Below are 13251 nucleotides of genomic sequence, written 5' to 3'. Positions count from 1 at the left end.
AAGGAAGTCAAAGCCACGTGGCGACCCAAGGCCAAGAGTTTGATCGGGAAAGAGGTGCCGATCGGCCTAGAGGAATATAAGCAGAGGCACAGAGCCCGACAAGGAGTTGGGTTTCCGACGCTTAGGGTGAAGAAGCTCGCCTGGCCGAGCGGACGGTCCGCTCAGCATAGGCATAAAGCAGCAACTGACAGGCGCAGCCGAGCACACGAGCGAGACTCTCATGAGCAGATTCGTACTTAGGGCCGGTCGGACGTAACGGTACGGTCGAACGGCTGGACCCTCGCCCTGAACAGAAGACAAGAACAAAGAAACATCCTCTGACAGTAGGCATATTCGGAGGACAAGCCATGTACGGAATCTTAGACTGGAATGCTCTAATGTCCCATCATGGAGGTGCTCGGACCGTAGCAGTATGGCGTCAGACATGCTCTTCTGACAATCCCATGCTGGGGTATGGGCTGAGGACACGTATTCGTCTCGATATGTGTGCATGAGCTCCTTCTCAGCCCTATATAAGGAGCCTTGCACTTCATCGGAGGTACGCATGCTAGCATATTCGGAGCCACTTCTTTGTAGCCCACTTACATGACTTGAGCCTCGGAGGATCGTCGCCGGGAACCCCTTCCCGGCCCGATTTCTTTGCAGGTTCGTCGGAGCGCCGTGCGACCGGCTGGAGATCGACGTCAGCAACTCGGAGAGCGCCACGTGCCCAGCGTCCGTTGATTCAGCTTTCGGACAGGATCATACTCCTAGGAAACGAGTTAAGAGCGACGCTCTGATCGAAACTAGAGCAGCCAAGCTAGTGGAACAACAAAGGCAGAAGTCGCAAGCCGAGCGGATGGAGCAACAAGCGACGTCCGCATCGGGAGGCCGAGCGGAAGCACCCGTGGCCACAGTTCCATTTCATCGGGCCCTATTTCGCACTCCTCCTGAAGCCGCAGCAGTTAATCGTGATCGAGGATCTTCATCAGATGAAGTGCCAAGACGAGATAGCAGAAAAGGCAAGGCAACCCCAAGCGGATGCCTCGCCCAAACAGATCAACCGTCAATTCTCAGAGGCCATCCTGCGGGACCCTCTGCCGAAGCACTATGTGCCTCCAGCGATCGGTGAATACAACGGAACCACCGACCCGGACGATCATTTGGGCAAGTTCGATAACACCGCTACCCTTCATCAGTACACGGATGGAGTGAAGTGTCGAGTTTTTCTTACCACCCTCTCGGGATCGGCTTAACGGTGGTTTCGGAGGCTTCCGGACGGATCCATCACAAGTTTTAAAGACTTCCGAACGGCCGACTACACGAAGACCATGTGCCGCTCGGACCGTGTTGAAATTAGCCTTAAAGGCCGTCGAGCTCCGACGTTAAATATCGAGAGACGAGCCGGCGTCTATAAACCCTCCGAGCGGAAGACCGTCGAGCTTCGACGTTAAAAATCGAGAGACGAGCCGGCGTCTATAAACCCTCCGAGCGGAAGACCGTCGAGCTCCGACGTTAAAAATCGAGAGACGGACCGGCGTCTATAAACCCCCCGGTCGGAAGACCGTCCGAGCTCAGGCGTTAAATATCGAGGCGGACCGGCGTCATAAACCCCGGTCGGAGACCGCCGAGCTCCGACGTTAAAATCGAGAGACGAACCGTCATAAACCCTCCACGGAAGACCGCCGAGCTTTTACGTTAAAATCGAGAGTCGGCCACGATTATAAACCCTTGACGGAAGACCATCGAGCGGTTAAAATCGAGTCGAGCCACGACTCTAAACCCTCGGCGGAAGACCGAGCTCCGAGCGTTAAAATCGAGGCAGACCCGTCTATAAACCCCGGTCGGAAGACCATCGAGCTCCGACGTTAAATATCGAGAGCCGACCGGCGTCTATACCCTCCGACGAAAAATCGAGCCCGACGTTAAAATCGAGACGGACCGGCGTCTATAAACCCCGGTCGGAAGACCGTCGAGCTCCGACGTTAAAAATCGAGAGCGGACCGGCGTCTATAAACCCGCCGAAGACCGGCGAGCTCCGACGTTAAAATCGAGAGATGACTATAAACCCCGGTCGGAAGACCGTCGAGCTCCGACGTTAAAAATCGAGAGACGGACCGGCGTCTATAAAACCCCGGTCGGAAGACCGTCGAGCTCCGACGTTAAATATCGAGGCGGACCGGCGCTATAAACCCCGGTCGGAAGACCGTCGAGCTCGACGTTAAATATCGAGAGACGACGGCGCTAGAAACCCCGGTCGGAAGACCGTCGAGTTCCGACGTTAAAATCGAGACGGACCGGCGTCTATAAACCCCCGGCCGAAAGACCGTCGAGCTCCGACGTTAAAATCGAGAGACGAACCGCGCTATAAAACCCCGGTCGGAAGACCGTCGAGTCCGACGTTAAAATCGAGAGACGACCGGCATCTATAAACCCTCGGTCGGAAGACCGCCGAGCTCCGACTTTAAATATCGAGAGACGGGCCGGAAACCCCGGCCGGAAGACCGTCGAGCTCCGACGTTAAAAATCGAGAGACGGACCGGCATCTATAAACCCTCCGAGCGGAAGACCGTCGAGCTCCGACGTTAAAAATCGAGAGACGGACCGGCGTTTATAAACCCCCCGGCCGGAAGACCGTCGAGCTCCGACGTTAAAAATCGAGAGACAGACCAGCGTCTATAAACCCCCCGGTCGGAAGACCATCGAGCTCCGACGTTAAAAATCGAGAGAAGAGCCGGCGTCTATAAACCCCCCGGCCGGAAGACCGTCGAGCTCCGACGTTAAATATCGAGAGACGGGCCGACGTCTATAAACCCTCCGAGCGGAAGACCGTCGAGCTCCGACGTTAAAAATCGAGAGACGGACCGGCGTCTATAAACCCTCCGGTCGGAAGACCGTCGAGCTCCGACGTTAAATATCGAGAGACGGACCGGCGTCTATAAACCCTCCGAGCGGAAAATCGTCGAGCTCCGACGTTAAAAATCGAGAGACGAACCGGCGTCTATAAACCCTCCGATCGGATAGTTTCACGCATCGCACGACTCCGTGGTAATAAGCGACCAACGACAGATCCTGCTCTTAAGATAAGAATGAGGCCAACGCACGGCCTGGCGGCCCGCTTATCAAAAATACTGTTCACATGGCCAAACGCTGTTCACTTGCCAAACGGTCTCGCGGCCGAGGGCATTTTCGCAAACAATCGATTCGAACTCGAGTTGGAATGGTGGGCCAAACGGCTAACGCATAAAGAATACTTTAGCGTAAAGATGGAAAAAATGCTGGCCGAAACAAAAGTTAATGGATGGATACTGGTCGAGTAACCAAATGACAAACAAAAATAGGACTCATTTTCGCCAAACGACGGGCAAACAAAAGTAGTTATAGCAAAAATATTTGTGCCGAACGGCGAGAATACAAAAATGTAACCACTCCTTACGCATCAAAATCAAAAAGGGCGTCAGGGATAGAGCCCATCATGACAGCCAGATCTTTTGGGGGGATGGACAGCTCGGCTGGTAGGTGGCCCTTAGTCTTGAAATAATCAACCGCCACCTTGATAGCATCTTCAAAAGTTAGAGATAGCTTGTCACTGAACTTCTCACCAAATTCGTCCGAGCGGACGAAAGCTTTTCGCACTTCAGCCGACCGGCTGGGCTCCCCATCTTGATATTCTTTGAGCGTGGCTCTGGAAGCGTCAAGGGCAGCCTGGAGATCTTTCAAATCCCCTTCAGATTTGGCCCGCTCAGCCGAGCGGCTCTCCCGTTCGGTGGTCAGTAGGCCGTCCAAGTCCCTCACGCGTTGTTCCAACCCTCGGTTTTCCACCTTCATCAAGTCCATATCGTCGATGACCTTGAGCTTCCGGCTGGTCGCGAGCTTTACTTCCTTATCACGTTGCTTGACCAGAGCCTCGAGCCGAGCCACCTCACTCGCCCGGTCAGAAGATCGTTGCTGTTCGGCTTCCAAGAGCTTCTTGGCTTTCTCCAGAGCAGCCGTGGACTGTCTGCTTTCCCCCGAGGTTTTGAGCTTTTTCAGCTCGTCCTCCAGCTCGGCTAGGTGGTTGCTGATGGCGATCTGCTCCACCCAGTTCTGTGAACGGATGTGGGCCCGGTGAGGGTGATCTGCTGTTCGGGAACCGATGGCCGATCAGCGGCCAGTAAGTATTCCTCCGAGGGAAATCGAAGGACAGTTTTAATTGCCCTCGGGCCGCTCAGATAATCCTGGGGCGTAGCGGCTTGGCCAGAGGGCTCACCGGTCGGGACCGGACGGTCGCCTAGTCGCCTAAGGCGACGCAAGGTCCGAGAAGTGGAAGGCTGTGCCTCGGAGAGGGTCAGTGGTGAGTCAAGCTGAGTCGGAGTGTGCTCTGAGGAGACCACCCCAGAGACCACGGGAGCATCGTCACCCCGCTCGGAACTCTGCTCGTTGGATGGGGTCGGCTGAGGGACTTGCTCTTGCCTCCTGCGTTTTCGGGCCACCAGAGGAACTTCATCAGCCGATTGGCCCTCTTCCTCGGCTTGAGCAGAGGAGGTCATATCGCCCACAGCCTCGTTGGGGGAAACAGGGACGGCTAAAGCTTCAGGGACACTTTGAGTCCCTTCACCCCCTTTATCTGTTGAGTCGACCAGGATAAGCCCCCGTTCGGCGACCTCCTTGTTCTTCGCCGCTTCAATTTCAGCAGCTTTCAACTTAAGCCGCTCGGTAGCCTTGGCACGCCACATGACTTCAGCTACAGAAACGAAGAATAAATCAGTTAGAACAAAATAAAAGGGGTGATAAGAATGCTTACTCATGCTACAAGGCAGATCGGCTTGGACGGGGGACAAGCCAAATATATACATCACTCCCAGGAGGAGCAGCTTGTGGATATTGTAGCGCTGGCCGACCAGTTGGTTCGGAAGGCCGGCAGTTCGGGAAGACGCAGATAGAAAAAATGCTCCTTCCAGTGCTTATTGGAACTCGGCATGTTGTTAAAAAGAATAAAACCTGCCCTAGATTGGAAAAGGAAAGTTCCCCACTCAGATTGTTTCGGGTAGAAGAAATAGTGGAAGATTTTTGGATCCAGTGGGATGTCATTCAGCTTAAAGAGAATTATCACCCCGCTCAGCAGCCTAATGGAGTTCGAAACTAGCTGGCCGAGCGGGATACGAAAATAGTTGCACACTTGAAGGAGGAACTGGTGAGGAGGAAATCGCAGCCCGGCCAAAAATTGGTCTCGGAAAAAACAAATCGTGCCGGTCGGCGGGTCATGGGGCCGATCGGAAGGAGTAGCTAAAACTATTTCATGGTCAGTAGGGATCTCATATGTCCGAACAAGACGTAGGGCGTCTTCCTCGTCAAAATGGCTCTCCATGGTCATATACCAAAGACCAGGAGCGCCAACTGATGGTCGAGAAGTACTTGCCATAGTCGAAAAGAAACAGGAGGCAAAAAAGAAAATCGGGAAGCAAACGGAGGGCGACGATAAAATGAATAGGACAGACAATGAAAAAAGGCAAGGGATGTAGTAATAAAGCTTACGAAGGAGAAGATGATTGAAGAAGGAGGCTGTGGAGGCGCCGACAAGTCGAAGAACAAGATCACCGGAGCAAAGACAGCAGCAGAAACTCTGAGCACGAAGAAACGAGAATGCGGCGAAGAGGAGAGGATTAAGTTTTATAGGGTGGGGGCCGAGCGGCCTCCACCGTCGGATTCAGGTCGCAAAAAACAAAGTTGCCATCAGACCGTCCATTTCAAACGGCGGCTGTCCCATCAAAGGTAACGCCACCGCCGTACGCTGACGATAGCTAGTCCGCCACGTGTCGGTCGGACACAGGGCGCATTTAAGAAAGGCGTGCTCAGCTTTAATTATAAAGATTTGGCATAAATTCCAACGTGATATCGAAGAAGTCATCCATGGAATAACGCCGAACGGGCATGACAGAAAAGAAGAGCCGAGCGGAAGAGCATTCCATGGGCTGGTTCAACGAGCGTTATTCAATCAGACCGGCGGTCCAGTCAGTCGGACTTCGCCTCCTTCGACTAGACTTGAAGAGGAGGCAAGTGATCCGGTGATAAGGATGGGGGACTCCCTTTTCTGAAGGAAGTCAAAGCCACGTGGCGACCCAAGGCCAAGAGGCCGATCGGGAAAGAGGTGCCGATCGGCCTAGAGGAATATAAGCAGAGGCACAGAGCCCGACAAGGAGTTGGGTTTCCGACGCTCAGGGTGAAGAAGCTCGCCTGGCCGAGCGGACGGTCCGCTCAGCATAGGCATAAACTTAGGGCCAGTCGGACGTAACGGTACGGTCGAACGGCTGGACCCTCGCCCTGAACAGAAGACAAGAACAAAGAAACATCCTCTGACAGTAGGCATATTCGGAGGACAAGCCATGTACGGAATCTTAGACCGGAATGTTCTAATGTCCCATCATGGAGGTGCTCGGACTGTAGCAGTATGGCGTCAGACATGTTCTTCTGACAAGCCCATGCTGGGGTATGGGCTGAGGACACGTATTCGTCTCGATATGTGTGCATGAGCTCCTTCCCCTATATAAGGAGCCTTGTACTTCATCGGAGGTACGCATGCTAGCATATTCGGAGCCACTTCTTTGTTGCCCACTTACCTGACTTGAGCGTCGGAGGATCGTCGCCGGGAACCCCTTCCCGGCCCGATTTCTTTGCAGGTTCGTCGGAGCGTCGTGCGACCGGCTGGAGATCGACGTCAGCAACTCGGAGAGCGCCACGTGCCCAGCGTCCGTTGATTCAGCTTTCGGACAGGATCATACTCCTAGGAAACGAGTTAAGAGCATACCTTATAATGTCTCTATTTTCCACCTTCTGCCCGATTCCATGAAGGGAGTTCAGAATATCTTGAATTCGAGCGTGTAACGAACTTGCCGTCTCGCCTTCCTGCATTTTTAAATTGTATAGTTTATTAAGTAATAAATCACACTTACATTGGTTTCCGAGGTGCCTTCGTAAAGTTCGATCAGTTTTTCCCACAGCTCCTTTGCGGAAGAGAACGGACCGACTCTGTTGAGCTCTTCCTTGGTAAGACCGCACTGGATGGTGCAGGTGGCTTTGGCGTCGGCTTCCACCTTTTTGATAAAGGCTGGCTCCCAGTTCTCACAGGATGTAGGCTTGCCGTCTGCATCAGTTGGTAGTTGCAGTCCTGTCTTGACTATCTTCAGATATATCTCCATTCGCCCCTTCCAATATCCGAAGTCTTCTCCGGAAAATAGTGGGGGACGAACAGTGCTATATCCTTCTTGTTGGGCCATTTAGATCTGAAGAAAAACACAAACAAGAAAATCTATTCCAAGACTGAGTCTTGGATTAGTAGTGCGGGAAGAAGAAGAAAAAATAACGAGCTCAAGTAGTATTGACCAACCTTGAGCAACACCGATTTGAAAAGAATTAGAATTTTAGCTATTTAGCTAATTTCTAATTGACTCCGAAAGAAAAATAAACAAAATACCACGAAAAAAAACTATTTTGAATGGTGGTTGCACCAATTCAAAACAACCCCGCTCTGATACCAATTGTTGGATCGAGACTCCGCTAGAGGGGGGGGGGGGGTGAATAGCGCTCGTGGCTAAATCGTTCGATTATCGGAATCGTAAAACGACCGTCGAGTAATTAAAGCAGCGGAATAAAGAAAACAAGCACAAGAACACGGTCGTTTACTTCGTTCGGAGCCTAGGTCGACTCCTACTCGAAGGCCCGCGATCTTTGATCGCTTTCGGTGGGCAACAACTATAATTTCGAAATAATTACAAACTGAAGTACAATAATTTGACAATAATTAATTATACGGACGACAATTAAGAAATGAAGAATCGGAGCTTCTGGTCGTCGGGCACAAGTAGCAGCACTTCGAAACGTCGTTTGGAGCAGCACGTAGCACTGGAATCACTTGAGAATTGATATTTTGAAGTGCTGGTCGAAACCCCCTTATAAAGGGTGTTCAAGACGCCTCCATGCTGCCGAGTCTTCCGCGTGGATCAAGCTTGATCTGGTCGAACCTCCAACTCCTCTGGACAGCTGGCTTCGGCTTGCACCCGAGGCGCCTCCAAGCTCCATGGAGGCGCCTCGGACACTGTTCATCCGAGGAAAAGCTTTGTTATTTTGTATCTGCAAGACATGTTAGTCCCAAACAATATCCTGCAACACAAAGTTAGCACAAAATAATAATATGAATAATAAAGAATGTTATGACAGTCTCCGGACTGTCCGGGTCTGACTTCGGATTTTCAACCGGAAACCCTAGGTCGACCCGACGCCTACTGTTCCCTCTACGGGGAAGATTTACCTGTTGCCAGTGCGATCCTCCAGATCGACTGGACTTTTGCTCAGCACTCGACGCTTCCGGACTTTTTGCTGGACATCCGCTTCTCGGCTAGTCCAGTCTTTCACCTGGTTCGCGACACTAGGACTTTCCACCTAGGGTTACCACCCCCTAGGACTTTTGCCTGAAGTCATCGACCTGGCAAGACTTTCCGCATAGGGTTACCACCCCCTATGACCTAGGGTTACCACCCCCTATGACCTAGGGTTACCACCCCCTAGGGTTTTCCCTTTGCCTAACCGCAGCTAGGACTTTTCTGAAATCCTCAAGCAGACTTGTCAGAATACAAAACACCTTAACTTTGAATCCTTTGCCATTATCAAAACACGAGTTCGATCGTCGGATGCTTCCCGCACCAACACATGAGTTCAAAATTCTAGGAAAATTATTCCAGGAAAAGCGACCCCAGAAAATTATTTATACGAGAACTACATCATTTCTAAGAAATTATGTGATTAATATGAATGTGTAGAGAAATTATTTATCATATAATAGAATTATATGATTTGGGAGAATAATTTCTATTATTGTGTAAGTTATATATTATTGGTAAGAAATATTACACCCACATTTTTTTTGGATCACCATTAGAAAATAACCACTAAAATTGTAAGATATTCATGTTTTTTTAATACTTTGTGACAAGGGCTAATGAAAATTATAGGGGAAAATATAGGTCTCAGTTTCAATCAGATGTACAATCTTGATTCAATAAAATATCAAATAAATTTTAGATATTAAACATGACCTAGCATAATATTGGTGATGAATTAGTCTACATGATATAATAGTAATATTCAATACTCACCATAGGAAAACTATAAACCATATCTTCTAGGTGCATTTTATAATCCTAGTTCATATATGGTGTTACAAATCCTGGCAAATTCCTTGCAATCACAGGAATGATGATTGTAGATAAGTAAGACATGAATTTTATTATATCCCCATGAAAGATGAGAAAGAGAACTCTCTTGCCAAAGTATACCTAGTTGATATAGGGAGTACTAAATAATATCTTATTAAAATTTTCAATTTTGGTTTCTGCTCTTCTTGACTGATATCTTTCTATCTGCAGAGCTGACATCTGGTCATTTGGAATAACTGCGTTGGAATTGGCACATGGCCACGCTCCATTTTCAAAATACCCTCCAATGAAGGTTTAATTTGTCTATGTTAAATACTAGATATATGATTATTGTATTTTGTCCTGATGGTTATTATTACAATGCTCAACTCATCATTGTTAACAAAATTAACACATTATCTTTAATGTGGTTCTAATGAGTAATTTATACAGGAAGTTATAACTGGGAAGATAAATAGGAATATAACATTTATGCAATCATTGGAGTTTGTCTATCCTTGGATAAATTGATGTGATAAGGAGGTGACGTACTTGAAACTTTAATAACTAGAGATGGGAAAGATGATATAGGAGAAAATCACAGTTATACTATTTATAAATAAGGACAAAAAATTTAGGTAATCATTGGAGTTTTCCTATCCATGAATAATACGAGAGATGGGTAAATATCTCTTTAACATGATATTTAACATAGGTGGGTAGGTGTATAGTATTTTGGCCAAGTAGTTATTATTACAATGCTCAACTCATTCATCTTTTTAACAAATTTAACACATTATCCTTAATGTGTTTCTCTAATATATGAGATCCTAATCCCTTTTTATTGATTTATAACATGACTTATTTTTCATAAAATAAAATAATAGACGTTTCTAATACAAACTCTTACGTAGCTTTCTAAATAGATTTATCTAAAAAAGCTAAAACTTTTATGAAAAAAACTAGTTATGCCATGGTTTAAAATTTTGATCTGTTTTCGGAGTTTCGGTTCATGAAAAACAAGATGGTTTCGGTATCATATCGTGTTGCGTTGATATAGTTTTAGTACTTTTTAAATATAAATATATTAATTAAAATAAAAAATTTCAATCTAAATATTTAAAAAATTAATAATAGAAAAATTAAAAATTAAATATTTTTTAAAAAAGAGAAAAAAATGACTCTGCGGAGGTCACCATGGATCTCCGCGGGTCTTGGAGGTCGCCATGCACTAAAAAAATACAAAATAAAATATGTTTTTTTTAAAAAAAGGAAAAAATGCGCCTGTGGCCATCGTCGTGGATCTCCGCGTGGTCGCGCGCCTTCGCAACCTTGAGGAGATCGCTGCGATCCTGAGTGACCAATGGTGCCGGGTGGTGAGCGAAATAACAAATTTTGCCTGTTTCGCTCGACACAGCTTGAAATTTTAAATCATGAGTTATGCTATCATATCATGAGTTATTCTATCTAGCGGCAAAACCTCTTGACAAATGAGAAGTCTATGTAGGTCGAGGGCGATTGGATAGGAGTTGTGAGAGAAAATCTCTTGACATGTGAGTTGTGAGAGAGGCCTATATTTAGGTGTGGGTAATTTTATTACTTAAGCGAATTACTTCACTAAGGTGAGCTATTTCAAGGCCAAAGTTAGTAAGAAGTCCACTGATAGTAACTTTTTAGTTAGACTTATTTGTCTAGTTGACTAATTCGCCTAGTCGACTAGGGAGTCAACTAGTGACCGAAGATTTTTATTGATGATTCAGATTATTGTAATTCTTAGACATGATATGGTTTGAAAAAATGAACATTTATACCTGTAGTTGATTGATGAGGGAAGAGCTGACTGGTGGAACAATCGTCAGAAGATTTGGTCAATGATAGATTTATATCTAGATTAGTTCACTAAGGTGAACTATTTCAAGGTTAAAGTCAGTAAGGAGTTCACTGATAGTAATTTTTAGTTGACGTATTTGTCTAGTTGATTAATTCACCTAGTTGACTAGGGAGTCAACTTTGAAGATTTTTATTGATGATTCAGATTATTGTAATTCTTATAGATGATATGGTTTGAAAAAGTGAACATTTATACCTGTAGTTGATTAATGATGGAAGAGATGATTGGTGGAACAATCTTCTGAAGATTTGGTCAATGATAGATTTATATCTAGATTAGTCAACTAATAGTGCAAATAGTCGATGCCAGAGTCATATGAGGAAATGGTTATGATCCAAGGAAACTGACACTAGTCGATTTAGATTAGTCAATTGATAATTATTAGTGGAAGAATCTGATAAAATCCAAGTGAACCAAACTTGATCTAGTGGATCATGCTAAAGTATGATCTAGTTTAGCCAATAGAAAAGTAGTTGAGTTGAATGAAACTTGTGACAAAGAATGAGTTGACTGAAGATGGTCAGACAATGGTCGCTGCGGATAATGTTCCAAGAATAGTGGATCAATTGATTGATAGGATGAGTTAGTTGAGTGATAGTGACTGGACTTCACTCTTCAAAATTGAGCCAAGAACTTGAAAACAACAAGTAGTGCTACATCTAAAACAAGATACTGTGATTCTCAGCTCTTCATTGTTATTTCTTTACTATCGTTTAGTTTAGGTAGTTAGTTTTCTTTTATCATTAATGTTGTCGTTCATTTAATTTTTTTTAGCTTAAGGCGTTTACCTTCAAGCTTTACAATATTTGTTACTGTATGAGTTTTTTTCAAGAGGCAACTTGCCTAACAAATCTATAGGTTGTGGAGTATTAACTTGGGTTCCAAACCATGTAGATACCTGTGCCTTTTTGTCTCGCTACACTTGTTCTTTTACATTGCACTAACTTTTCTATCTGTCCATTGTGCTAACATTTCTTATTTCCTATGTTTGTTACTTTCTAAACAATCGTTTTTGTAGTTTCCACTGGAACTCGAAAGAATTCATTTTCAGCTGCATTAAATTCTTGGATTAAATAGTTTTTGACTAGCGGCTCTTTTGTTCTAACTTATCTTACATTGGTGAGTGCATGGTAACCACCTTCTAATACACAAACCAATTCGTTGGATTGAGCTTTTTGCCTCCCCTCCCTCTCAATATGGTATTAGAGCCATCTTATACCTCTAGGTTAGGTTGAGGTGTAATGTTGTGAGCATTGGGTGCATGTGGCTTTTGCTCATACCTTAATCCCTCATAGGATAGGACAATGCAAGGTTTAACAAGAGTATTGACTATGCTAATACTTATGGAATTGTCATCTCTTTATTACAATAAAATAAACAAATTAAATCTAGAAAATTCTCTTTATTCTCCTTCATTGATGACAAGTTGACTCAAACTAATTAAATTGGTCTAGAATCTTTCTTCTTTTATCGTTGCGATTGTAAGTTGATGACAAAAAATTAAAGTAGTTGGTGAGGGGGTTAGAGTGTTGTGTCAAGGGTGGAGTGTCTGTAAATGGCGAATATGATGCATAACAAAGTGTGATGTAGAACAGTAAATGGAATTGCTATGACCGTTTATGTTTGAATAAGCAGTCTTTCCACTCTTAAATCACTTGGTAACACAATTAATATCTTCATGCTTTAATGATGATCATTGGAGAGGAGAATATTTGAGAGCAAAAATTTGTAGTATTGCTTAAACAAACAAACAATTAGTTGACTATCTTCTACAGGATGTATAATAATTTTGTTGCTTAACACAAAATTTTTTTTGCTGGAAATAATAATAGTAGAAATAAATTTATTTTTTTACTAAGTAGAAAGACAAATAGACAATAACATTTAATGTATTGCTTTATTTATGAAAAGGATCTATTTTTAATTTAATTTTATTTGCATTTATTTGACCTCTATAAACACTATCAATCATGTTGGGAAAAGAAGTTTCACCTCTTTACATAAAATTGCATTTGAAAGTAGTCATGATCTGGTGAATCCCCTTGCTACAACTAAGAAAATGCTATGTGGTTTTAGTTGTAAAACACAAATGGTTTAAAACAGGGGTTTAAGTTTCGTTCTGATCGAGGATTGTACTCTGCAAATTTTTTTCTACTTCTAAAGAAACTTGAGATACTCTTGATGTACTCACACAAACACACTGCTTATCTGCTG

The 13251-nt window shown here is 45.1% G+C and overlaps 1 protein-coding gene across 5 annotated transcripts in view; it reads left to right on the top strand.

Annotated features, from left to right (window-relative positions):
- Window positions 1-13251, top strand: part of LOC121974895 (serine/threonine-protein kinase OSR1-like) — a 123762-nt gene that overhangs the window by 30165 nt on the left and 80346 nt on the right. For all 5 annotated transcript variants that reach the window (XR_006110143.1, XR_006110144.1, XM_042526172.1 and 2 more), the window contains exon 5: window positions 9378-9459. Coding sequence is in view for 3 of the 5 variants with exons in the window: in XM_042526172.1 (XP_042382106.1) it covers window positions 9378-9459 (82 nt within the window). In the remaining 2 variants the exon portion in view is untranslated. The remainder of the gene's footprint in view (window positions 1-9377; window positions 9460-13251) is intronic.

Source organism: Zingiber officinale, chromosome 4B (genome assembly GCF_018446385.1).
Source record: "Zingiber officinale cultivar Zhangliang chromosome 4B, Zo_v1.1, whole genome shotgun sequence".
Taxonomy (NCBI): Eukaryota; Viridiplantae; Streptophyta; class Magnoliopsida; order Zingiberales; family Zingiberaceae; genus Zingiber; species Zingiber officinale.
This window is presented reverse-complemented; position numbering and strand designations above follow the sequence as displayed.